Source organism: Papio anubis, unplaced genomic scaffold, assembly GCF_008728515.1.
Source record: "Papio anubis isolate 15944 unplaced genomic scaffold, Panubis1.0 scaffold305, whole genome shotgun sequence".
NCBI lineage: Eukaryota > Metazoa > Chordata > Mammalia > Primates > Cercopithecidae > Papio > Papio anubis.
In genome coordinates this window covers 80,242-108,075 of record NW_022163159.1, presented here as the reverse complement: position 1 = coordinate 108,075, position 27,834 = coordinate 80,242, and the positions used below count along the sequence as shown (strand labels likewise).

The 27,834-nt window shown below is 43.9% G+C and overlaps 1 protein-coding gene across 1 annotated transcript in view; it reads right to left on the bottom strand.

The window, feature by feature from the left end:
- Nucleotides 1-846: 846 nt before the first annotated feature.
- Nucleotides 847-27,834, bottom strand: part of LOC116273011 (cingulin-like protein 1) — a 56,256-nt gene continuing 29,268 nt past the window's right edge. The window contains exons 6-10 of the mRNA XM_031661950.1: nucleotides 26,544-26,645; nucleotides 25,851-25,999; nucleotides 24,318-24,453; nucleotides 15,510-15,722; nucleotides 847-1,966 (exon numbers count right to left, since the gene is read on the bottom strand). Coding sequence (XP_031517810.1) covers nucleotides 1,841-1,966; nucleotides 15,510-15,722; nucleotides 24,318-24,453; nucleotides 25,851-25,999; nucleotides 26,544-26,645 — 726 coding nt within the window. The 3' untranslated portion in view covers nucleotides 847-1,840. The remainder of the gene's footprint in view (nucleotides 1,967-15,509; nucleotides 15,723-24,317; nucleotides 24,454-25,850; nucleotides 26,000-26,543; nucleotides 26,646-27,834) is intronic.

Sequence of the window (27,834 nt, the reverse complement as noted above, 5' to 3'; positions counted from 1 at the left end):
TGTCCTCTTTTTCTGGCTTACTCTGTTTTTCACTCCCATCCTCCACACCCTCACCTTAGTCCAACGGCCTTCTCCAAAAGTACATGCATATTTACAGAGCGTGTATTTGTTGGGTGGATAAAGGTGCCAGCCAATGTACTGGCAAAAGCAATAAACCAGGGACCCAAAAGCTGGATGTCAGAACCACCTCAAAGAACTCCTTGCACCTTCCTGGAGGGCTGAGGGAAGGAGAATGGCAAGTGGGCTTCTGCAGTGCTTTGCAGCTAGCTACTGATGAAGAATTAATCAGATTCTACTTAAGAGATCAATAAGCAGATCAATTTGGATACTCCCTAATAAGTTAAGAATCTGGGCCAGGAGCTGTGGCTCACACCTGCTATCCCAGCACTTTGGGATGCAGAGGTGGGAGCACCACTTGAGCCCAGGAGTTTGATACCAACATGAGCAATATGGCAAAACCCCATGTCTACAAAAAAATACAAAAAATAGCCAGAGGTGGTGGCACTCACTTGTAGTCCCAGCTACTCGGGAGGCTGAGCTGGAAGGATGTCTTGAGCCTGGGAGGTCGAGGCAACAGTGAGCCATGATTATGCCACTGCACTACAGCCTGGGTGACAGTGCAAGACTCTCAAAAAAGAACCTACCTTTGGGTCACCATGTATCCTTTCACAGTCTAGGCCTATTTAGCAGCTAGTGAGAACTTTTAAACTATTAACAGCTTTCCACAACACACCACCAAACAATCATTGCTCTGGAGCAGGCTTTATTTCAGGGAAGGGACGTAGCAATGTCTACGGTGAGAGGACACTGTGCCAGTTCAAGTGCCTTCCAGAAGGAGCTGTGCTATTGACTTTAGGATGTTTAATCAGTTGAACCTTCTCGCAGCACCAGAGGCAAAAGATTCGGAACTTCTCAAGAAACAAAAGCTGTGAATTTAAAACCAAAGAAGCACAGGGGACAGGGAGCCTCTTCACCTGCAATATCTAGCAGGCCCACACGGTGTTCTGCCGCCTCTCCTACAGAGAGTCGTGATCACTGTGGCCTTTGGCCTCCTACCACAATGAGTGGCTCCGTGGAGAGCCAGGCCCCTGACCTGATGTGCCCTCTTTGTGAACCCCATGAATGCCATGAGCCCACAGTCCTGGCTGCTGGATGCAAACAGGGCCGGATGTACTGGAATGTCAGCCGTAAACTCGGAGACAGGATTAACCTCAAAACAAGAAGTTCTTTTGAGGCCATACTATCCTGTTAGTTAAATGACAGGCCAGGTTCTAACTAATTTCTACTAGTGTTTTGTCAAGGTCAACACCAGTGGCTACATAGGAGCAAAGTAAATTATTAACCCTCTTTCTCCACTAGGCCTGAATCAGCCAGAGTTCACCACCTGCCAGCCACATTTTCTCTCCAGTTCAGCAGCAGGAGGGGCATGGTACACAGCACAGGCATCTGCTTCTGGCCCGAAGGGTCACTAAGACAGCTACAGGAAATGCCACTGAGTCAAGCCTGCAAGGTAAACAGTTCACAATGGGACAGGGAGAAGGAAGCACTGCACACAGGGTAGGAGCCTGGCATCCTGGTGTCTCTGAAACCAAGCAGCAAAGGAGCCATAGAAGGCTTCTTCTCATAAAAAGTCATAGGCTTAGAGACATGAAATGCCTTGACCAGGCAGAAAGAGGTCCTGTAAATCAAAGAGCACGAGGGGCCAAACAACATACCTTTCCTTTGGATTTGGCATATGCTGGACTCAGGTTCAGGGTCATAGTTATAAACCCAACTGGCTCAAAATACTTACCCAGATGGACTCTCTCGGACAATCCCACTGCCTATTTTCCAAAGTTTACTAATGCCTTTGTTCTCGCTCCAAATACATGAAGAACCCAGTGTTTTCCAACGAAGTTTGCCAGCATCTAAGTCTTCGTTGCACTATCATATGGCAAACACTTTGCAGAGTAGACGTCTTTGGGCTCTTGGACAATTCAGGGATGGAAAAAACAAGATTTTAACATCCTCCTGCACCACATCTCCCTGAATGCTTTCAGATCTATCTCTAATGCCACCTTCTCTGGACTCTGTCATTTATTTGGTTGACTTCTTTGTCCCTAGTCTTATTCCAAAAAGTCTTTGAAGCACATCCAGCCTTTTATTTCTAACTGTAAGTGGACTCAGTGTTTCCCTGAACCCAGAGACTGCCAGTATTTCTTCCCACTGGACCACACACTTGAGAAACATGTGCAGAAATTTAACAAATACAACAAAAAGAAAGAAAAAGAAGGGACGTATTAAAAGGAGAAATATGTGTGCTTGGTCATATTCTCTCCTTCATCTGTATGTTCCCCAAGGATAAGGCCCATCCACAACTTTGGAATTTCCTGAGGAATGGAACAAGCCTCTCCCAGTCCCCAACTCCTACTCACTGCTGACAAAACAGCATTACTTTATTCATTACTGTGAAAACTGCTGCAGTCACCCTGGGGAACAAACACCTTGCCCTTTATTTTGTCTTTCATGAAACCAAACTACTAAGGCTGGCTCAAACAAGTTCTGTTCCCTAGTGATGACTCGGACAGAGGGATTTTTCCATTGCATCCAACTTGGACTTGTTCGGGCCCACATTTCCGGAATTCTAACGTGTGGTCACCGTGAACACATGATTTACTCTGTAGCTAAAACTCACTAAACCACATCTAATCACTTCAGAGGCCACCTACTACTCTGGTGGTTTCTACTGAATCCATCTGCCACCAACTATTTGCCTAAATCCATTCACATCAGTCCAGTACCTCCAGTAAATAAGCACTCAAGAATATTTGTTGAATGAATAAATACATGAATGCAAACAAAACTATTAGCTGTCTAAGGTAAAACTATAAAAGGCACACAAATGAATAAGGAAAATGGTTACCCCTAAAGAGGTGTTCAAGTCTCAGAGGACAAGACATGCTTTGGTTCAAGAAGTTCCAGAATGTCCTTGCCCACCCATAAGTCACCTTGCCAATTCCCCCTGCCCCCAAGACTCACCCAAGCCTCACTCCCTCTTAGGAACCGGCCCTAGCCTGCCTACACTGAGCAAAGTCACCCTTTTCCGAACTTCTGCTTTCTGTGTCATATGCCAGCTTCTCGTGCCCCACGCCGAACTGTCCGTCAGCTTTCTTGTCTGTCTCTGGCACTAGGCTGGGGGAAGAGTTGAGAGCAGAGGCCACCTTGTCCATCTCTGCACCCCAGACTTCACACATGCTTGATGTGTTGAGTAAACAAACAACTACAGGCAAAGCAAAACACAATAAATGCCACCCGAGGGACAAAAGATCCTGGGGATTTCAAAGAGAAAGAACAGCAGCTGCTGGGTGGACCCAAGAAGGAGATGTCATCTGAGCTCAGCTGTGAAGGATGGCAGGATTTTAAATGGCAGAGACCAAAGTTCCGGGGCTGGTGAAGGACGTTAGGGACAGACAGGCTAATACGAGCAGGGGGACAGACGAAAGCAAGCAGGGAGACCACTAGGGCACACACAGAGAATCCAGTGGGAGAGCACAGGACAGCAGGTCAGAAAAGACAGTCTGAGACTGGAATACGTGCAGCCCTGGGAGGATTATTTTCCCCACTGCAAGGAGAGGATTCTTGGGGATCAGAGATGTGGTATGTCAAAAGTATTCAGTCACTCCATCTATTGCTAATCAACTAGGCTTGGGGTTGCACAGCAGTCATTTATGTAAAAAGAGAAGCGCCCCCCCCCAACACACACACACACACTTGTATATACATAGATCCCAGTTTCTGAGTCATGATTGACATTTTGGGTCAGATAAGTCTCTGTTGTGAGGACTGTCCTTTCTTGCAGGTCAGGACTGCAAAGCAAAGGCCCAGAGGTGGCTAATACGGAGTGACAGAGCACACTCTTCTGTGGAGGTGACAGGGAATCCTTTAGTGTGGCTGGCACCAGGGACAACAGTGAGGGCCAGGGTTGCAAAGGCAGGTGGGAGCCAGGTCATGGAGTGCAGGCCTTGGAGACCAGGCAGGATCCTGTGACTGGAGGGAAGCCACCAGGGACTTGTGAGGAAGGGCCTAAGCTATGGGGTGGCCAACCTGCGGCACGGGGTGCGGTAAGAAGGGGACAACCAAGTTGGGGAAATAGGGAGATGGCTGCTGATGAGGCCTGAACCAGGGCAGCAGCTGTGAGAAAGGAGGTCAGAGGACGGAACTGAGCTACTGTGGATGCAGAAGTCACAGACCTGGGTAGCAGATAGAAGGTGAAGGTCAAGGTCAAGGCAGAGGCAGAGACCCCCCAGTGACAAAAAATTAAAAATACTTCACTAAACTTAGGGCTTCTTCTTGACCTGCCTTAGGAGAGACACAGATCAATACTCTTATTTCACTGTACATGGAATAAATTCAAAAGATATAAAAGGTTTATACACTGTTTTTTGGAAGTTTTCCTCTTACCCTATCCCCCTACATATCCCCAAAAGTAACCACTATTGACTAGTTATCTCCCTCTTGAAATAGTCCATATGTGCACAAGCACATATGCCTATATAGCAATATATTATACATGTTTTTTATAACACAAATAGTATCCCTTTACAAGAGAGGGAATAAAAACAGAGAAAGACAAGGAGAATTCTATGAAGTCAATGACAAAACTGGGTTTAAAACCCTGACCTGTCCTTACACTATGCGGGTGTCCTTTATTTACCTCTACACATTCTGATTCACACATACAGCAAATACAGGGCATTCTGCAAAGTACTGATTATACAAAGGACAAGACACCCCTTCTTCAAGATGTGAGCCATGACATATCACCTAAGAGATACAGTCCAGCGTAACAATCATGGGCATGGCAGGATGCTGTGGGTTCTGCTAGAGCCAGTGGCTATCAGAAAATGCAGCTTGAAAGAGATGGTTTTGTCAAAATGTTTTATCAGTTGTCTACTGCCACATAACAAATTGCCCCAAAACTTAACAGCCTAAAATAAAAACCATTACCTCACAAAGTTTCTGAGGATAAGGAATCAAGAAGTGACTCAAAGGCTGGGCACGGTGGCTCACGCCTATAATCCCAGAATTTTGGGAGGCCAAGGCAGGTGAATCACCTAAGGTCAAGAGTTCGAGACCAGTCTGGCCAACATGGTGAAACCCTGTCTCTACTAAAAATACAAAAATCAGCCAGGCATAGTGGCACACACCTGTAGTTCCAGCTACTCAGGAGGCTGAGGTAGAAGAACTGCTTGAACCCAGGAGGTGGATGTTGCAGTGAACCAAGATTGTGCCACTACACTCCAGCCTGGGTGGCAGAGTGAGACTCTGTCTCAAAAAAAAAAAAAAAAAGGAAGAAGGAGAAGAAGGAGGAGGAGGAGGAGGAGGAGGAGAAAGAAGAGACTCAATCAGGCGGTTTTGGCTCAGAGTTTCTGATGCGGTTGCAGTCAAGATGTTAGTCAAGGTTGCAGTCATCTGAAGGCTTGACTGGGGCCAGGGGATCTGCTTCCAAGATGGCACACTCACATGGCTGTTGACAAGTGGCCTCAGTCCCTTGCCACAGGGGGTTTTTCGTGGGCTGCTTGAGTGCCCTTACAACATGGCAGCTGGCTTCCTCCACAGCAAGAGATTCAAGAGAAAGCAAGGAAGAAGCCACATGTCTTTTATAATCAAGCAATGGAAGTCACACTCCATCATTTCCATAATATCCTATTAGTTACACAGATCAGACCTTTTCAACATGGGAAGGGACAACAATGGAGCAAAAGGACCAGAAGGCACAGGTCACTGTGGGCCAACTGGCTACTGTAAATGCTTTATGCACTCTGATTAACTTTGCCACTGTAGGTACTCCTGTTTCCATACTGGTTCTTGTCTAATGAATTTAGAGTTTATGACATATTCCATTTTCTGCTTAAAGTGATCAAATAATAACGCCAAAATTTTCCACCAAGTAAAAATCTACTTAATGATCTTGGCAAGTCTTTAGAAAAATATCCATCAGGCAGAATTTAGAGGGTCAGAGAGAGTATAACATAGATTGAATAGGATTCCCAATAATAAAATTAAAGCTTTTTTCCTTTAGATGTTCAGGATTCAAATGTTTGCAATATTATGGTGGCTATGACTGTCCCAGGCTATTTACAACAGCCCCCCTCACTGCACCACCCAATTCTTGTGGCTTGACCATATCCACATCTGGAAATGCATCTGGTGTAAGGCCCTCAGTGAGTAGCCATAGCTCCTTTGTTACTCACACTTCCGGACTCTGAGCAGTGTCCGTGGATGGCTCAGAGATTTCAGAACATCCACTCCACATGGGGAGATAGGCAAGTACCCCACCAGTTACTTTCTCTGCTTCTGTAAGCATTTAAAGGTATTTCCAGCAGTGACCCATTATAAAAGTCTTATCGGGCAAGAAACAAATAAAAACTTTCCTCCTACAAACCTTCTCCATCAGCATACTAAGCTTCTCCCTTCAGCTATAAGCCCTATCAACTCTCATCCACCTGCCCAAAGACACATGTTATAAATTCAGGAGACTGGCACTTAGCAAGGAGCAAAAACTCATAAGGAAAATGGGGCCCTACATACTCCTATTTCCATCCCTTTGTCCACAGGAGTCAGGAGAGACAGAGACAGGTAATAATCCTTTTAAAAATAGAATGAAATTGTGGAAGAGACCTCAGAGATCCTGTGCCTCCATCCTAAGTGTCAGCATGAACGAACCATCCCAGGGCCTCCCATCTCACTGGTCAAGCCCAGGGCAGGCACTTTTCCGTGGGAGGAATCTGCCTGTGTCAAACATTCACACTCCCCCACAAAAACACATACACGCACACCTGCTTGTCTGTCTGTCTCTAAAACTCTGTCCTTCAGATGCTCCACACAGGCTGCATGAGCTGGTCCCTATCTGCTTCTACTTCCTCTCATACCAGACTTTCAACCACCCTTCACGGCCCAGCCTCACTTGCCATGGTTTAACAGCTTGAACAAACCACACTGCCTTCTGTCGTAAGCCCCTCGCACATGCTCTTTCCTCTGCTTGGACCATTCTCTGGATTTATAAAAATCTAGTTAATTCCCATTCACCCTTCAGATTTCCATCATCATTTTCCTCAAGGAAACTTTTTCTCCCTCCCTGAACTTCAAAGCATTTATCACATCTGAATTATACATGTATGTATTTTTTTCTTTTTTTCTGAGATGGGGGTCTTGCTATCTTACCCCGCTGGACTCAAACTCCTGGGCTCAAGTGATCTTCCTGCCTCACGCACCCTAGTAGCTAGGACTACAGGGTGCACAACCACACCCGGCAAATCACACATTTATCCATGTGATTATCTGAATAACGTCTTTCTCACCCCTTTTGTCCATGTTATTCCTACAACCCAGCACAGTGCCTGACATAAATAAAATGCTCCTTAGATATTTGCTTAATTAATGACTATAGGTGAACTATTTATTGAATGGATATTTCAAAAACTGTATCAACAATCCATTCCCAACAGTTAGACATTGACACTGACTATTGAACATGAAATCTGAGTGGTTTGAGCCTATTCTCCTCGTCACTGTTCACCACAGGTGGGAAACAGGCAAGGGCCCTCCTCGCTCCATCGGTGATCAGGAGGCCCGCGGAAGGCTAGGCATAGGCAGCCTGATCACGTGACCAAGCTCCTCGGCTGTGCTTCCAGCGCATTACCTCCTTCTCTACCCAACTAAGTCTTGACACTTTCTCCGCACGCTGCTGTGAATTTGCTGTGACTTTGAAACATCGAGAAGCCCTGGGTATCAGCCCTATCTTCTGCTCCTTATTGGCACTGCTGGAAAATGCCAGCCTGCTTAAACATGTTCATGAGGCATCAAGGTAGGGTCAATAAAAATTACCCAAGGTCCTACCTCTCCGCGTGAGGGATCCTCCTAATGGAATTTTCCATCAGTTCTTCCCGCACTGTGAGGCTAAAGCCAAAATCCTCTACAGAATAGCAGCTGCTAAATCTACTCGCCAAAAGCCCTAACAGTAGTCCTGGAAATAGAAGCCCTTTATTCTATCATCCTAGCCAGGAAAGGTAGAGGCTCTCCTCATAAATTGTTTATGAGCTCCTACCCTCTGGAAATCTGAACTGTAACTGGAACCTGATTTACTGAATACGTGAAATATATTTTAACTCATCAGCCAAATCAATATTTTTTCTTTGTCTTCCTAGCAATTCTAATTGTTAACTCTGAGTTTCACTAAAAGAAGCTGGGTACAAAATCAGCAAGTTCAAGGTATACCAATGTCCCAAAGCTCCTGGAAAGGTTCTTCGAAGAGGAAGACTCTTTTTCATTTCTAATTCTTAAGTATTTGGTACATAAAAGGCACTTAGAGTGTCAACCCACAGAACTGACATGCTATTTCTCACCTGAATTTTGCCACCTAAAGCAATAAACCTGTCCTGATCTCCTAGTCTGCACATCCCTCAACCACAGCACCCATAACTTCGTCATTTAACTTGCACATCTTTCTGCCCACAAGACCACATAAGATCCTCAAAGTTAGAGACCACAGCTTGCTTGCCTTTATATTCTTGGTGACTAGCACTGTGCTGGCACAGAAAGCACACTCAGGCATTTGATGGCAAATGAATCCGCATATCTAAAGATAAACCAGCATATCTTTGTCGCCTATGAGCTAACCTATGGCAAGTGACTCTAGGCAGCTCAGGTAAAACAGCAGGAGTGACTTGCAGAGATGCTCTGTTTACCCCTCATGGAGGCCCCCTAAGAGATTTGTCCATTGCCCAGCCCCCCGGAGTCTTGTCATGACAGCCACTGACTCTCAGGACATGGGAGGCACCGGGGATCAGAGCCACAGAATGGGGCACTGGGCCTGTGATGGGTTCAAAAGGAACATCCCAGAACACCACTCTAGACCTCTTATTTATATACTTTTTAATCAATACAAGATACAGAAGAGTTACATAACTATTAAAAGAGCCATTTCTGGGGCGGGCAAAAGAGAGAGAGAAAAATAAAAGAGATCTTTTTTTAGCCTTAAATCTTACCCATTTCACTTTTGCCTATGGAAAGTTCCATGTCACTCTAGGCATGCTTGAGTCTGTGGAAAAGAGATATTTTCCTTTTCCTGGGCACTTGATTGCAAATCCCACCACTTCTCCAGCTCTCAGTAGCTGTCATTCAGGGTAAGTTGATTATTTGAAGTTAAAATGCAGAGGAAATGAGGAGCTTTTGCTGTTTCCCTGGCCAACCTGGCTCCCTTGGAGAAGATAGAAATGAGATTTTACACTGAATTAGCCATGTCTTAAGGGAAGCAATTCCACTGATCCTGAGATTAGCGCTGGTTTTACCATTTGACCTTCTGCTGACCTTATGCTTTGGAAGAACCTGTTCAGAGATTGGCAGGAAAGAGGGAAGGGACAAAACTAGAAATGATGTGGGAACACGGCACCAAAGCATATATTCATTTCTGTAAGACTGAGTGACATTTCCAAATTGCTGAGTAAAATACACACATACATCCAAAATTGGAGGGTGGTGGTAAAGGGGGAGAAAAGTTTCAACATTATTGAATTTGAATAAAATTCTTACAAGGGTTAGAGAATATAAAATATGGGCAGAAAGAATTTACAGTATGAGGAACAGACAAGACAAAAGTACAGAAACTCAGTATGGAAATGTATAATGCAAAAATAGGCTGCTTGAAGAAACTCCCCCAAGAGGTTGTTAACTAAGTCAAATGAACTGCCCTTGCCCTTGCTTTCCTGTCACTGGATGTGGCTGCTTCTCTTCAGGTCTCTGTGTCTGTGTCTTCTCTTCCTCCTCAGGCCCTCGGTCCCCTTCCCTTCTTTCTCTCTCTGTCACTCGCTCACATTCCCTCCAACGACTCCCAGTTGGATAGGGCAGCCCTGTTCCTCACTCACTGTTCACACAGGGTCTCAAGATGAACTCATGAGCCTTTCCATTCCCAGTACAGCCCCCTTCCAGGCACCCAGAGACGATGCCTGCTCAGGTTAGCTGTATCTCTTCTTCCTCCTCACCCCAATCCATGCTCCCTGCGGGGTCTCCTCAGTCAGCCCCTACTTCCTGCTCATCTCTCCTCACTCTCTACTTCTAACCATTCCACCTGCAGCCTCAGGTCACACCACCACCAAGTAATGTCCCTATTAGGTCCCTGTATTAGTCCGTTTTCACACTGCTGATAAAGACATACCCAAGACTGGGCAATTTACAAAAGAAAGAGGTTTAATTGAACTTACAATTCCATGTGGCTAGGGAAGCCTCACAATCATGGTGGAAGGCAAGGAGGAGCAAGTCCCGTCTTACACGGATGGCAGCAGGCAAAGAGAGAATGAGGAAGATGCAAAAGCAGAAATCCCCAATAAAGCCATCAGATTTCGTGGGAATTATTCACTACCATGAGAACAGTGTGGGGGAAACCACCCCCATGATTCAATTATCTCCCACCAGTCTCTCCCACAACATGTGGGAATTACAGGAGTACAATTCAAGATGAGATTTGGGTGGGGACGCAGCCAAACCATATCAGTCCCTAATAAAAGAAACATCATTGCTCCCTCAATGACTACCAACTAAAAATAGTCTCCATAATCTCACCCCACTCCACCTTTCCTATTTTAACTCTTTTTGTTTGTTCTTTAACACACACACACACACACACACACGCACACACAAACTTTTTACCAAAGAAAACTTCAAGGCTGGGTGCAGCGGGTCACACCTATAACCCCAATATTTTGGGAGGGTGACATGAGCAGATGGCTTGAGCTCAGGAGTTCAAGACCAGCCTGAGCAACGTGGTAAAACCATGTCTTTACAAAAACTAGCCAGGTGTGGTGGAATGCACCTATAGTCCTAGCTCCTTGGGAGGCTGAGGTGGGAGGATGGCTTGAACCCAGGAGGCGGAGGTTGAAGTGAGCTGAGATCGTGCCACTGCACTCCAGCCTGGGTGACAGAGCCAGACTCTGTCTCGAAAAAAAAAAAAATAAAAAGAAAAAAAAGGAAGAAAACTTCAAACATTTGCAAAAATATAGAGGATATGTAATTAACTCTCACCTACCCATTACCGAGGTTTAACACACATCAGTGCACGGCTGATCTTGTTCCATCCATGCCCCACTGACTTTCCCCAACAAAGTGGATTATTTTAAAGCAAATTTCAGACATCCTATAAAAACCTCAGTATGTTTCTTTAAAAGTCAGAGACTTGGCCGGGCATGGTGGCTCACGCCTGTAATCCCAGCACTTTGAGAGGCCAAGGCAGATAAATTACCTGAGGTCAGGAGTTCTAGACTAGCCTGGCCAACATGGTGAAACCTCATCTCTAGTAAAACTGCAAAAATCAGCGGTTGTGGTGGCAGGCGCCTGTAATCCCAGCTACTCTGGAGGCTGAGGCACAAGAATCACTTGAACCCAGGAGGCAGAGGTTGCAGTGAGCCAAGATCACACCACTGCACTCCAGTCTGGACAACAAGAGCAAGATTCCATCTCAAAAAACAGGAAAAAAAAAAAAAAAAAGAAGTCACAGACTCTTAACAACAACAGCAGTATTATCACCCCTTAAAAATTGTTTAGTTTCTTAATATCATTAATATACAGTGTTAAAATGTTCCCAATGATTTCAGGTATTTTGTTTTTTACAGTCAGTTTGTTTCAGTTGGGATCCAAGCACCGTCCACACATTGGATCTGGGCACCCGCCCCTTAAGTGTCTGATTCTGTAGTCACCTTAACTTCTCTTTCTGCACAAAGCCCAGCTCAGACATCTCACTTTCCCACCTACAAGGTATTGCTCATGCTGTACTCAGCACCCAAAATGTCCTCAGCCCCCATGCCCAAACATCACTCAAAATCCAACTCAAATACTGTCACCTCCATGAAATATTTCATGATTGCCACCAGTCCTCTCCCTAAGCACAGCCATGGGGTCTCCTACAGGGTTTCCTATATGACTTTGTCTGCATGTCACTTGGCTCATTTACTGTTGTCTATAATCAGCTTGAGAGTTACATATCTCCCCTTCAATCTCCTGGAAGGGAGATCATTCCACTTCACTCCAGCCTGGGCGACAGAGTGAGACTCCATTTCAAAAAAAAAATGTCAGTTTTTAGCCACAGTGGTGGCTGGGTTCTCCCCCTGGGACAGGAAAAATCTAAGTGTAAGAGCACATATTTAAGAAACATTATTTACCAGATTTAAAAATTATATTTAATTCACTCTCCTCCAATAATCTTAAGATTCCATTCGATAATACCAAGACATAAATAACCAAAAACAGCATCCATCTACTAAATTGATATATTTGTCCCCCATAAAATATGGCTCTATCATATTTGTTAAGGAGCCACCTTCAGAAGCAAAAGCTAATATGGTGAAAAAACACAATCAGGATCCTCTTTAAGAAACTGCAAGGAAGCCAGGCACCATGGCTCACATCTGTAATCTCAACACTTTGGGAGGCCAAGGTGGGCAGATCACTTGAGGCCAAGAGTTCGAAACCAGCCTGGTCAACAAGGCGAAAGCTCATCTCTACTAAAAATACAAAAAAATTAGCCAGGCATGGTGGCACATGCCTGTAATCCCAGCTACTTGGGAGGCTGAGGCATGAGAATTGCTTGAACCTGGGAGGCGGAGGTTGCAGTGACCCAAGACTGCGCCACTGCACTCCAACCAGGGTGACAGAGCAAGACTCCATCTCAAAAAGAAAAAAAAAAAAAAAGAAGAAAAAGAAGAAGGAAAGAGAAAGAAACTGCAGAGAAATTCAAAAGCAAGGCACAGAAATTCACAGAATAATACCAGAGTTCCCTAAAAGGCTTCCCACATCACCACTGAAAAAATTCAACAGGAACTACACGGCAGGGACTAAAAACCCAGTCAGAAAGGAAATTTGTCTTAAACTAACTTTCACTTGCCAGACACTGTCCCAGGCACCATGCTGAGCTCAAAGGGGTAAGAACACAGCCTCTTGGCTTGCATATGGGGTGTATTGGTCTATGTCGTTTTATTTATTTATTTATTTTGTAATTTGAAGATATGCTTAAAAGTTGGGAGATCTCACAGATATCTCGCTTCTTGAAAAAAATGAAAGATCTAGCAACATGGGCCCAGCATTCCCTCAGTGGCAACTCTAAGCTGGAGCAGAGAAGCCACTGAAGCCTCCAGCAAAGGACATGCCCTCCAGCCAGCTTGTCACAGTCCCCACCATACCCTCCTATCATCCCAACAACAGACGCAGCACTTTACTCATTTATGCTCCCTGTCTGGCCCCAGAGGTACTAGAGTTTGTCACTCCCTCTCAGGAAAAAAAAAGGGCAGGGGGGAACAAAAGTGCCCCCATGCCTAAGAAGTGCAGAGTCTAATGGAGGAGGCAGACAAGATGAAAAATTATAATAGGGTGTGACACAAACTACAGTAGAAGAATGGCCAGGGTTCCACAGAAACCCTAAGGAAGGTGAAGGAAGGTGCAACTAACTGCACCAAAGGTAGTTTAGGTATCTAGGGTGTGTTCACAAAAGAGAAGACATCTGGGGAAGGTCTTGCAGGAGAAGAAGAGCCTGGTCAGATGGCAAAGTAGGAGCAAGTCACTCTACACGTATGAAGAGGTGAGAGGTCTGAAAGATACAGAGTTTTCTGGGGATGGGTTAGGCAGAGAAGGGACTTCTTCCCTACGACGCTAACAATTTTCAGCTGAAATCTGCGGCAATGGGGAGTCAAGCGAGTTATTTAAGCAGAGGCTGACATGATCAGATTTGTTTTTTTAAGGAACGATGCTGGCAGCAGTATAGAAAACAGCCTTGAACAGAGCCCTTGCTGACCAACACCCCCACTGGGCACTAAGGCGAACCCCTTCGCGTTAGCTTCCTGGTGCTCGGAAACTGTCCATTCTCTGCCAATGATACACGTCTTGACTACTTGGCCTGTTTTGCTTTTACAGACTGATATGGGTCAATGTAGTTATTGCTCTTGAACTGGCACAATGAAAATACTCTGAGTTACTATATAATGCAGACATTTGAAAGGGTCAAAATGCAGTAACATAAGTCTCTACTGATGATCTCAATTCCATACAACAAAGATATCCTTTCACCTACCACGTGTCCTTTCCTCACTTACGTATCTCTGACAGTCGCGAACCCGGAAGCTTCCAATGCAATAGCCCCTACCCCATGTGAGGCACAAGTTTGATTTTTCTTATACTTAAATCACTACAAACATATCCCCCAACACTATTCTCAACTACCCTTAAAGGAGCCACCCAGAATACACCACATTAAGTCGAGCTTTGAGGCAAGATTTAAGGGTGATAAAGATATGGGTCCAAAGGAGAATCAATTTACTCAGTAGCCTATTGGCATGTACCTGATGAAGCAACAGCACATAAAGATCAATCGCAAGGATATCAGGCTGTTGCACAGAAATGAAATGAGATGCAAATAACAGACACGTCCCCTCAAAGCAATAAAAATTAAATCGCTTTTGCTTTTCTCCCTCAAATTCAGTCAAATCTTAAAAAAAAAAAAAAAAAAAAATCAGATAGGGAAATCATCAAGAGGCTTTTAAAAACGGTCTCAAAGTTGTAATAACCCCAAACAGACTATTTCCCAGACTTTTTATTGTTATAACAAACAAACCCATCTTTCACTTCTTGTCATTTGCAATTACTGTGCCATAATTGAAAATCAGTGAATCACCATAGGGCTTAGGGGAGAGAGGGCCTACTAGCTCTGAGCTGTCACTGTAATCACCACAGAATAAACAATATCAAGAGCTCTTTCTTCATCATTTTTAACCTATATATTGCAGAGTCTCTGAAAATTGTATACTCTGTAATTCCCCTCTTTCCCTAAAGATGGCATGACATTTCAAACCATTTTCCCCTTCAAAATACTGTTTTTCTCTTCTTCAACAGCCAGTATGACGTCTGCCCCAAAAGACTTCAGCATAATTTTGAATCTATTTGTAGGAGCCAAGAATTCAATTAAGAGAAAAATTATCTTGGAAGGGTTTGGGCAATTCAGCCAATTAACCCTCTTGTAACTGTGCTGAGAAAAGAACCTGAACTGTCTAACAAAAGGCTACACAAAATCAAAAGGAACAGACTAGGGCAGGGGGTGAAGGATTCCAGGAATTTGGGTCCTGTCTACACTTCTGCCCATTAACATGGTCACACAATGCCCTCGGCCTCTGACCGTTAGGAATGTCTGGGAGAGTACAGCCCTCCACTCTGCAATGGGCTGCAGAACCTCAAGTGTTCATCTGCAGCCTCTTCATCTCCCCACCTGCAATAGGATTTAACCAATGTCCCTACCAACATTTCAGTTTACAGACTTTAAAAGGTCAATAGCAGGACCATTGAGTTTATTCTTTGTTAATAAGCTCTATGTCCATGATCTGATGAACTGAGATTCACTCTCTAATTAAAAGGAAGGAAGGGAATTTGCAGTGGTGTGGGAGAGAGGGTCTTACCCTTTCATCTGTTCCCAAGCCAGATTCTCCTGCCCCATCCCTCACCTTGGTTGCTTCTTCCACACTCTCCCTCAGGGCCTGCAGCTCAGCATCATATTGCTCCTTCAGCTTGTCCATCTCCTGATCATGGCTGGAAACCTCTTCTTTCAGGGCTCCCTTCAGTGCAGTGAGTTCACGCTCTCGCTTTCTCAAGAGGTCTTCTTGCTCCTCTTTGGCAATCAGCAGATCCTGAAGATCCTGTTTTGCCTGTAAGAGCTCCTAGAGAGAAGAAACATGAAGGGAGGAGGTGACGATGAAACATCTTGTTGAGAGGCCCCGTATCTTCCCTCCAGTTCAGTCCCCATATGCACGGCCATCTCACCTTGCCCTGCCACTGTCTCCTTCTCATCCCACAAACCTGCTTAGACTATTTCTTCCTCTCCCCCTGCACTTCTCAGAGGCCATCATTCCCTTGGATTCCTCTGTCTTTGCTTCTTGGAGATTTGATTGAATTTGAGGGAGAAAGGGGAAACTAATGTAAATTTCACTGCTTTGGTAAACACGTCTGTATTTTCCATCTCGTTTCACTTCTGCACAGTGATGTGTTGCCCTTGCTCTTGCCCTGTGTGTGCTGTTGCTTCATGGGGGACACGCCAACTTGCCTACCTTGCTTCATATCCCCTAGGACCCTGAGTGTGGTCAAACCCTTCATCCACATTCCTCGTACTCAGGATTTGGGTGCTTCACATCCCCTGGGACACTGAGTGTGGTCAAACCCTTCATCCACATTCCTCGTACTCAGGACGACTTTGCCTGTTTTTCTTCTATCTCATTTGCCCATCTGAGCAGAGCACAATATTCACATTTTCCCCTTCTTAACTGCCAAGTATTAATGAGGAAGGTCACAAACCTGGGGCAACAGGCTCCACTACAAATCACATTACCTGAGCCCAGTGTGTCCTGCCAAAGGCTCGGCGTTCCTTTTCCTCCAGCATCTTTGTTCCAGACCTTCTCAGTTTTCCAGCTCAGGACTCGCCCTCACAGACACTTTTGCCCTTCCCTCAGCCAGAGAGACGTGGGCACCTTGGCTCCCTCTCCACCTCAACCCCTCTACACTCCAGGCCTTCTTCCACCCAGAGTCCCTCCACAGAGAATGCACTGTCCCCTGCCAGCCTGCTCCCAGTCTTCACTCCATCAGTTATTGACATGGTTTGGCTCTGTATCCTCACCCAAATCTCATCTCCAGTTATACTTCCCACAATCCCCACGTGTCGAGGGAGGGACACTGTGGGAGATGATCGGATCATGGGGTAGTTTTCCCCACGTTGTTCTTGTGATAGTGAATTCTCACGAGATATGATAGTTTTATAAGGGGCTCTTCCCCCTTCGCTCACTCTCTCTCCTGCCGCCTTGTGAAGAAGGTGCCTACTTCTCCTTCTGCCATGATTGTAAGTTTCCTGAGGCCTCCTCAGCCATGTGGAACTGTGAGTCAATTAAACCTCCTTTGTTTATAAATTACCCAGTGTCAGGTAGTGTCTTTATAGCAGAGTGAGAACGGACTAATACAGCTGTCTTTTCTTTCTGCCATTTTGTTCCTATCCATATTCTTGAATCTTGGTTACCTGCCAAACTTCACCATCAAAATGTGTGAAAGCATAATTTCTGTTCATTGCCTCTACTTCATGACTGCCTGTTCACTCCTTAATCTCTTGCTGTATGATTTTTGTCCCTACTCTACCAAGACAGTCCCCTCTGAGGTAACTGTGACCTTTAATCATATCCGATGGCCTTTTCCCAGTCGTCAATTTTCTTTACCCCCTTTCATCCTCCCCTCCTGTCTCTCTAAGATGCCCTTCTTTCTTGGAATGCCAAGATAACACAGACTCCTGTTTTCTTCCCTCAGGCTGCTTCTTCTGTGATAGTCTTTTCTGGCTTTTCTCTCCCTCTTCCCAAAATCTATGATGATCTCCAAGAATGCAACTTTGCATTCTTTACCCTCTTTTAGCAAGCTCATTTTTGCTTTTCCAACTATTAATTCTATGTAAATGACTCCTAAACTTTTACCTCTTACCTTTCTCAGAGTTCAAACCTGTACTAACACATTCAAAGACCTGCTAGATGCACCTATCTGGGTGTCCTGTGACACCTCAGATTCAGTAGGATTACAGTTTCAAGAGAATTCATCATGCTCCTTCCTTCCTTCTTCCTTTGTTCTTTGCTCTTGTGAAAAGCACCACCTGCCCCCTCAGCACTCAAGCTCAGAAACTTGGCAGCAACTTTGACTTTTCTCTCGTCCTGGTCTCTCATAACCAAAAAGTTAGTTCTGTAACATCTTCAATCCTTTCCATCACCTCCCTGGGTAAAGCCCTCCTCACCTCCTGTGCAGGTGGTTTACGATAGCCACTCAGCTGCTCCCCGCATCCAGGCTCTCACCTACAGCCTCTAAGGCAATCCATGCAGCATCTTCTGTCTGGAGTGCTCTTTTCCCTTCTCAGGCCCACCTCTCCCTGCCTTTCAGAAAATCTTTGAAGACCCAGATACAGTATGACCTCCTCCAAGAGGTCTTCCTTGAATATCCCTCTTGAATACCCATCTCACTTTAGCTGTTCTTCTCACAGTACTTAATACTTCTTATTTTACATTCTATATATTTTAATCATTTTTCTAATCTGCATTTGGCTCCCCTACTTATCCTTCTTGAAAGACAGGTACAGATCTGATTTATTATATTTTTGATGCATAGATTAATATTGGGAGCACTTATCTGTTCAGATATAAATAAACAAGTGCAGTACGGGTGTCTGGAGATGTCAGAATTCTAAACTCGTCAGTTATTTCACCTGTGGCTTCTGCATAAGAACAGGCAGGACCTGTTCTCTTGGAGCCCCTGGGGAATCAGAGGCATGGCTGCCACCTGGGGACCCAAGGCTTCAGAAATGATAAGCTACTTTCCATTCAAAAAGTGTGTCCCTGACGAGGGAAGAAACATTTTATTGATTTAAGGATAACTGACAACGAGAGCTCTCTCTTTTTCTCTAGGATATGCACCTCCATTGAACCAGAGGAACCTCTACAATCCCAGGATAGGGCTGCATTGCACAGACTAAGATTTTGCCCATCAAGAATCTAACTAGCAGGCATTGACAAGCTCAGACGAAATGTCAAGAGACCCATGCAAGTAACAAGGCCAGCTCTGGCTCTTTCAAAGCAGCAAACACAGAGATCTTATGAAAATATACCCTGTCCTGATATTTATCAAAGAGGACGCCCTGCTGCCGCTGCCCAGCCCCTTCTTAAGGAAGATCAGAGTCTCTCTTGAATGACTGTTGCTTCCGGCTACCCCCTAGGGCTTCCTGGAACCTCCTGCCAGCATCTTTAGTGCAGGCCCTGTGATTCTGACCCCTGTTTCCTGCTTTTACTCTCACACGTTTCTCAATTGTTTGGACGATAAGACAGTTCCTCTCCCCACACTTATCTTTTCCAGCATATCTCTGTGTTTTGTGTTGCCTTTTGTGTGCTGCCGCCAATGCATGTCAAGACTGAAGTTTTTATGGTCCATTCTGCACCGACATGCTGTTATCTATGGCTGGGGCTGTCGCTTAAGTGGACTGTGCAGGACAAATCCAATCAGATTACACCTCGCCATATCACGTAGTAGCACTTGAAACCAAAGCACAGAGTAGAAACCAAAAGGTACATGAGGTTTCAAAAACTTCACTCCATCACCTCGGGGCTTAATTATATCAATCAAAGAAGGGAGAGAAAAATACATAAACTTCAAAATGTAAGTATACGTCCGTTAGAGGTCAACTTGCCTCTCTGTGGACTCCAATTAAAGAAAACAAGGGAAAACTGGCTGTCTGGGAGTGGCGAGAGCTAGGAAAGTTGACTGTGTTTGGTCCTTATGCATCATAAGAACTGTGCTGAGCATTTCTAACAATCCAGAGAGATGGATATTCAAGGAGATGAAGATTACTATTCTCCATAAATGGATGAAGCTCTGAGACTCTAACATGCCTAAGATCACACGGCCTTACAAGCAGCAGAGTCAAGAATGCGACCCAGATGGGTCCTAATGCCCTTTCCCTTCACTATGGTCACTACAGACCTGACCACAAAACCACACATTCAAGAAGGCTGAGAAGCAAACAGTCACACTGGAGTTCATCCATTAGATGCTGTTATGGTTTGGCTGTGTCCCCACCCAAATCTCATCCTGAACTGCAGCTCCTATAATTCCCTCATGTTGAGGGAGGGGCCCACTGGGAGATAATGGAATCATGGGGTGGCTTCCCCATACTGTTCTCATGGCAGTAAGTCTCACGAGATCTGATGGTTTTATCAGGGGAAACCCTTTTCTTTTTTTTTTTTTTTTTTTGAGACAGAGTCCCGCTCGCCCAGGCTGGAGTGCAGTGGCCGGATCTCAGCTCACTGCAAGCTCCGTCTCCCGGGTTCATGCCATTCTCCTGCCTCAGCCTCCCAAGTAGCTGGGACTACAGGCGCCCGCCACCTCGCCCGGCTAGTTTTTTTGTATTTTTTAATAGAGATGGGGTTTCACCATGTTAGCGAGGATGGTCTCGATCTCCTGACCTCGTGATCCACCCGTCTCGGCCTCCCAAAGTGCTGGGATTACAGGCTTGAGCCACCGCGCCCAGCCAGGAAACCCCTTTCATTTGGCTCTTGCTTCTCTTGTTTGCCACCATGTGAGATGTGCCTTTCACCTTCTACCATGATTATGAGGCCTCCCCGGCCACAGGGAACTGTGAGTCCATTAAACCTCTTTTTTTTGTAAGGTGCCCAGTCTCAGGTATGTATGTCTTCATCAGCAGCATGAAAACAGCCTCATACAGATGCCACCAAAACAGAGCACTGTGTTTGGCTGGAAGGCCCTTTAAGGAAGTCCACCTTCTTAAACTAAAGCAAAGAAACACAATCAGAGCCTGAAGAAACGGGTAGATGGAGATCTAAGAGAAAAAGGAACACACTATGGGACCAGCTGTTCTGCAGCAGCAGCAGCAGCAAATGACCACCCCAAGACCATGTGCACTGAGAAGCAGGCACCAGGATGTCCAGAATGGCAAGGTATTTGCTCTCAAAAAGCTTTACTTCACACACTACCTGGGCATGAGCATGACACATCAAAACGAGGAAGACACCAGTCTAGACCCTCTTTTGCATTAAGTGCTTCTCAGAAGTTCCACAGGGTCCCTATCTCTGGCCCATGCTCACTGAAAGCGTAAATAAAAGGTTTTACAGCAATGGTAGCTGACAGATAATTCTGTCATTTTTTTGTTCCAGAAGGATGGCCAAGGAAGCATCACACGGCTGGTGAGAATCACGATATTTTTGGCTGCCTTTTTTTTTTTTTTTTTTTTTTTTGAGACGGAGTCTCGCTCTGTCGCCCAGGCTGGAGTGCTGTGGCCGGATCTCAGCTCACTGCAAGCTCCGCCTCCCGGGTTCCCGCCATTCTCCTGCCTCAGCCTCCCGAGTAGCTGGGACTACAGGCGCCCGCCACCTCGCCCGGCTAGTTTTTTGTATTTTTTAGTAGGGACGGGGTTTCACTGTGTTAGCCAGGATGGTCTCGATCTCCTGACCTCGTGATCCGCCCGTCTCGGCCTCCCAAAGTGCTGGGATTACAGGCTTGAGCCACCGCGCCCGGCCTTGGCTGCCTTTTTTATAAAAATGCGTAGAATGTTCAAAAATATCGTTACAAAAGAAGTTTTAGAGACATACTTTCTGAGCACAATCTCTCCTCAGACCAACACAATTTTATAACCAGACTATTTTAATGAAACTGAAGTACCTGCATCTTGGCAAATGCCCGGAATAAAACACCACAAGACTCTGCTGGAGTGAGGCCCATCTCTCAGCACTGCAGGCTCCCATCAAAGCAGACATTTGATAATTAGAAAACCCCACCATCGTGGCACTTAGCAAGCTGTCTCACGTTGACCTGTCACCTTCAGAATGGAAGGTAATGCATTCATGACAAAGAAGTGGTGGAAACCTGTTCTATAATCATTCTTGTAACTTGAGCTGGCAAAAAAAAATTTCAGAATCATCTATTTAACTAAGAATAACAAAGTCAACCCACTGTTGGTCAATTTTATGGCTTATTCTAAGAAAACAAAGTATTTTCTACTATTTCTCCCTTCCTTTTTTTTTTAAACTGTTTTATTCTTTTTCTTTTTTTAAGTGAAAGTCAGTTTATTAGAGAAGTAAAGAAACAAAAGAATGGCTACTCCATAGACAGAGCAGCCTATTCTTTCTTAATGCTACTTTACTGATTGCATACAGGGGTCCAGTGTTATTTAACAAAATGTGACATATTAAAAGATATTTCATGCAAAATCTGGTCCATTATGCAGGACTTGCAAAACTTGGGCCTTCAACCTTTTTCGAACATTCAAAAGCAGAAGTGTTTAATGCTCATTGTGTTAAGAGTTTGTTCCAAGCTAAATGCCATGGGGAACTTGGCCACAACTACACTCCGTTATCAAATTCCCCCAGGTCACTTTTTATTCAGATATGAAGAATAAATTAAAAGTGACAAGGAGACAGGGTCTATTTTACTAGTGATACAGAAACCATAGATCATAGTTTAAGTGTTGCTGACAAGTCAAAGGAAATTGATAAAAACAGAGGGTGATTTTCTGGAGCAAGAGAAACCCACTTTGACATAGGGAAGCTAATTACACCCTAACTCATCTTGCAGAAAGGCAGCAGTAAATGATACAGCTCCTGTTATGGGAAAGAGACAAACAACCTGTAAGCCAGCAACATCAGGAACAGGTTTAAGAAAACATGTGCTATTGCCCACTGCTGTATCTCGCCTTATCAGCCTCTGCCTGAACACATCACCAAAATAGTCTCATATCGTTATCCTATTATCAATATAAATAAATCAATAAACTAATGATGTTCAGTTAATAGATATGCAGTATGGTATGTTTAAAGAGGAAAAGAAGTATGCAGTTCATTTCAGAATTATTCTCTTTTTTAAAACATGGTGACATTTTTAAAGTAATTTAAATATGAAAAATTATTTATTCATTTGCTCTGTTGCTCAGCACTGTGCTAGACATGAAATGGGGAAAGAAGCAAAGGTGAATGCTCTTGAATTAGCTGGCTAGTAGAAGAAAGATACAAAAAATGTGTGAGGTCAATGAGCTAAAATAGAGAAACTGAAAGGACAGGGGATATCAGGGGGCAACTCACAGTGACAACTGTCAGTTATTGGGGAAAATCAGCAACTTCAGAGACTTCCCACGATCTAACATAACATCTTTCCCCTTTAGAACCAATCAAATGTTCACACAAGGAATCACAGAATATGACAACGTTTTATCTTCTATTTAAATTTGTTCATGAAGCTATACTTTTACTGAAAGCCATAAATTGTTCAGTGACATCATTTCTGGAAACTTATCCTCAGAAACAATTTTTAAAGTAGTAAAAGGATAAATGTAAAAACTGTTCCCCACGACCTTTGTTTCATAATGACGAAAAAGGGAAAACAAATGTAGGAGAATGGTTAAATATATTGCGGTTTATCTTCCTAAAAATGAAATACAAAGAATATAAAGAATAACAAGAAAGAACATTTTTGACATCTTAAGTTTTAAAAGCAGGTATCAAAATTGTAGGGACATGATTGTCCCTATATTATATACAGATGGGTAGATGAAACCTATCAATAGACAGGGAGGCAAACAAAAATTCTAGAAACAAAAATGGCTGCTTAGGTATTAGGAAAGTATGCGTACGTCCCATTTTTAAACTTTCCTTTTATGTTGTTTTAATATTATTTCAGTGATAAATACACCTATCTTCTCGTCTTTGTAACTCTGAGCCCTGAAAGTAAACAGCGCCATGAGAAGCAGTATAATACCAAGAATGTGGTGGTTTTTAAGGAATCATTTGATAAAAAGAGGAATCCCAGTTGGTAAGGAACAATGCTGAGGGCTTCTCAGGGGAAAAGGTCTGAATAGGGACACAGAGATGGTCATGTGCGGAGAAGAGACAATCACCCTCCTCTGCCCGTGTGAAAAATGGATTCATGAGAACTCCTGGGCTGGGTGGCCACAGTCACTCATCTCTGAGCTCCTGCCAAGTCATCAGGTGAAGAAAGGCTAAGTTCTAAAAAGTAGGACCTAAAATTTCTCCTGGGGAATTATTTCAACACTGGAGGAGGAAAGGAGTGAGAGAACAGTAGACAACTGAGACGTAAAGAGTGTTCCAGGGACTTCAGAGTCAGAAACTTCTAGCCCCAAGGAAGGGACAGAGAAAACACCTAAGCCCAAAGAGGGAGGAAGTAGAAAATTAAATATTAACAAAGAACCTTTATGTTTTGACTTTTTGTTGTTGTTGTTGTTGGCTTTGCTCTAAATTGTATATCATCTCTTTGTTGGGCTATTCCTACAAACCACGTTTATAAAGAAGTAGGTTCCAAAACTATGCTAGAATACAGGTGATGATAATGTAACCGCAAACATTAAACACCTAAATGTGTGCAGAGAGAAAAGTCCTATCTTTTTCTGACCCTCAATTATACTTATTCCCTCCCCCAAAAATGTAGATACTCAAAACCAACATTCTTGCTTTCTAATAATTTCATACATGTGTATCTAATACCTCAACAAGATAATAATCTAATTTAGAGAAGAGAGAATATACAATAAAAACCCATAATAATTAGCTAATGCCAAGTGGAGAGGAGAGAGTCAAGCGCATCCACTGACTCACAGATCATAAGAGCACAGGTGGAGCAGGTGTGCACATCAGACAGTGGCTGGCAGTGCACAAACCCCAGCCACTCCATCTTTCCAGGCAGGTGGGGTCTGTCTTATCACCTGACCCCACAGCCCCACTTACCTCAATCAGAGCTCCCTTCTCCCTGTCCTCTGATCGCTTTGCACTGTCCAGTTCATCATGCATTTCTGAGAGCTGGTCCTGGAGATCCCTGATTTCAGTCTGATGCTGCTCCCGTTCCATCTTCACCTGGAATAGCCTGGCAAGGAAGGAAGTCCATTAGACAGGATCTCCTGGGCTCTGCTTATTTCCATCCAGTCTGATTTCTGATCTTCAGAGCTTTACACAAGTCTCTGAAGACCCAAGGAGCCTCCCCATTCTCTGTTCTGCACTGAGCAAGGAATCACCAACCTGAAAAGGTGCCTGAGAAGAACTTAGGCTATGGTCTAATTGCCCAACAAGAGGATAAATGAGAACTCAAACCAATGAAGTGGGTATGGTTATACGGAGACATGTTCTCCCCAAAAGGAGATGGTAGGGTACTAGAATTTAAATGTAGAAGATAAAGAAATGAAAAAAAAAAAATTTTCCCACTAAAGCCACCCCACCCTTCCACTGTCTACTATCCCAGTGTTCTAGACCAGAAGAGTTGGCAAATTACAGTCTGTGGGCCAGTTCAGCCCACTGCCTGTTATTGTAAAGTTTTACTGGAACATGGTCATGTTCATTCATTTATGAGTAGCCATTTCATTTCACGATACAATGGCAGAGCTGAGTGTGTACAACAGACTATATGACCCACAAATCCTAAAATAATCAACACCTGATAAAAAAAAAAGTTTACAAAACTCTGCTCTGAACCAAACTCACAACTACTATACCTCTTTATGTTGTAAAGCTTTTACTATACCCTGTATTTTCTGATTGTTTTCTTACTAAACTCTTTTCTGCAGTTAGCCTCTATGATTGCTTTAAATGCAAAACACCACCATCAAAACTGCAAGGACAATCAAATGCTTTTATTATATAATGTCTTCTTTTTCTTGAACTTCCCCCTAGATTTCATTCCCACTTGACTTTCCACTTAAGGCTTCTGTTGTGTCCACGGGACGTCATAGCACTGTGGATTCTCAGACCTTGGCTTTCGATCCCTTTGCCACAGATTTTAATACAACACAATGGCAGGGGCATCTTGGATGTAACTTTCCTTCTCTGTAGACTCAGAGGAGGTATAAGCAGCCATCGCAAACACCAGCACCATCCAGGATAAAATGCACAGGCTGAGAGCTCACGGAGGCCACGTGACGAAAGCTTTTTAGAAGCTGGGCCCAGGCTCCTTGAACTCTGTCTTTCAATATCAGCACTCAGTGCGCCCTGCTTCCCACTTACCTGCTAGGAGGTCCACTTTAAGGGCTGAAACTCTGTAAGGCATACTTCAAGGTGCACAAAGAATGTTAAGAATTACTAACGTTTTTGTTTATCAGTCTACATGCGTCGCCAGCTTCACAATTTTACAAGGGTAAGAGGAAGAAAAAGAAAAGTCAGCTGCCTTTATAAATATTTGGAAGGCTGGGTAGTATTAAATGGACAGAAAGGTTCTAGCCACATGTCATAGAGAACCTGGGAAGGGCAACAGGCTCTCAGCCCAGAACTTACTCCTCCAGATTCTTCCGGAGCTCCCCTTCACTTTCTTCCAGTCGTTGCTGCAACGTGGAGTTCTCCTCCACCTTTTTGTTGTGTTGGCTTCGGAGCTCTTCTAGGTTTGCTCTCATCCTCTCTCTCTCTTCTTTGATGTTCTGTTGATTCTAACAGGAATCAGTGTGATTTTAAAGTACCTCCACTGTACATTAACGTAACCCCAAAGAAGCCTACTTCTCAACAAGCAGACTCCGTATCTTTGCACTTACGTTATTAAACAACTTAATCAAACTATATAATTAAGGCATGGGAGTTCTTAACTAGAAAGAACATCAAATATTTATATTTAATGAACTGTAATACTTGTAAAAGAAAACATAAACACAGCCAAACCTCATTCTGCTATTTCTATGATTTAGTTCAGATGTTTTATACACATTTAGTTTCCCATTGGCCTGCCTAAATCCAACAGGGTTTCTTTTACTCTGTCTAAGCAAACAGTCTGTACAGGCTTTGGTTACATTAAAAAAAAAAAAGAAATTATTTGGACAACAGCAGCCAAATACACAGGAATTTACTCAGTGATTAGAGGAATGTTACTTTTGGGGGGAAAAAAATTGGCTTTCACTCTGGGCATCCCCATGCATGTAAAATATTCTTCATCAACCTAGACAGAAATGGAAAAAGTAACATACAGGAAAAACCAGATACCTTGACTTCCAGTTGAAGCTGCCTCTGAAGTTCAGCCACTTCTGTGGTCAACTTGCTTTTCTGTTCCAATAGATCTTTGACTTCAGATGTGGAATTAGAAGCCTATAATTAATTGCAAAGATATACTAATTTAAACGTTCAGCGTGCTTTATTTTAATTATCTTCCCCTTCCAAATATAATTAGCTCAGTAACAGATGAGGCATAACACTAAATATTTTAAGACCCAATTCAAACATCAACCCCCACGGGGAACCTTCCCTGACTTGATGGGCAGAGTTAACGTTGCTGGTCCCCTTGGGACTCCAGTGAACTTTACTCTACAGCATTTACCAACCACAGGCATCATTTCATCAGGTACCTCAACACTAGTCCAATACGACCCAAACTTGCACAGGTGGCTTATTTGTTAGAAGTCCGTAATGTATTCTGTAGAACATTATAAAACAGTAATACATTAAATTCAGGATAATAAAACTTAAAAAGCCTCTCCATAATAAATTCTATATTCCAGAGCATGGAAATCAATGGTTAGCAAAAAATCAGCAACAAAATCTTTTTGTAAGTAAATTGGGGAAAGACATTCATTTTTTCTATTTTAATGGCAGAACACAATTTAGTTTTAGTGTTTCTTAAGAGTGGTTTGAGAACGACTACATCAGGAGATTATGAACTTTTGTGGGGCAGGGACTAGGTTTTATGCACCTCTGAATCTATAGAACCCAATGCATCTCATAAATTTAATCAAATCTTAGTAAATGATCGTTAGAATTCTTGTTTTGCCATGATAGAGTGGCAAATATCAGATTTACCCTCCCAGCAAAAACTCCAAAAGCTAGACAAAAATATATAAAAACAATTGTTGGCAGGCACTGAAAAGCAAGCAACACAGAGTTATGATCCTTACAAAGGAAAAGACAGGAGGTAGCCCCACATTCACCCTGGGTTCTCCATGACTCCATTTCCAAATCACACAGTAAAATTTTATAAGCACAGACAATGTCATTAGGAAATTGCAAATTAAAACAACATTGAGGCCGGGTGGGGTGGCTCATGCAGTAATCCCAACACCCTGGGAGGCTGAGGCAGACGGATCACCTGAGGTCAGGAGTTCGACACCAGCCTGGCCAACGTGGTGAAACCCCGTCTCTACTAAAAATACAAAAACTAGCCGGGCGTGGTGGCCCACACACCTGTAATCCCAGCTACTCAGGAGGCTGAGGCAGACGAATCATTTGAACCCAGGAAATGGAGGTTGCAGTGAGCCAAGATCATGCCACTGCACTCCTGACT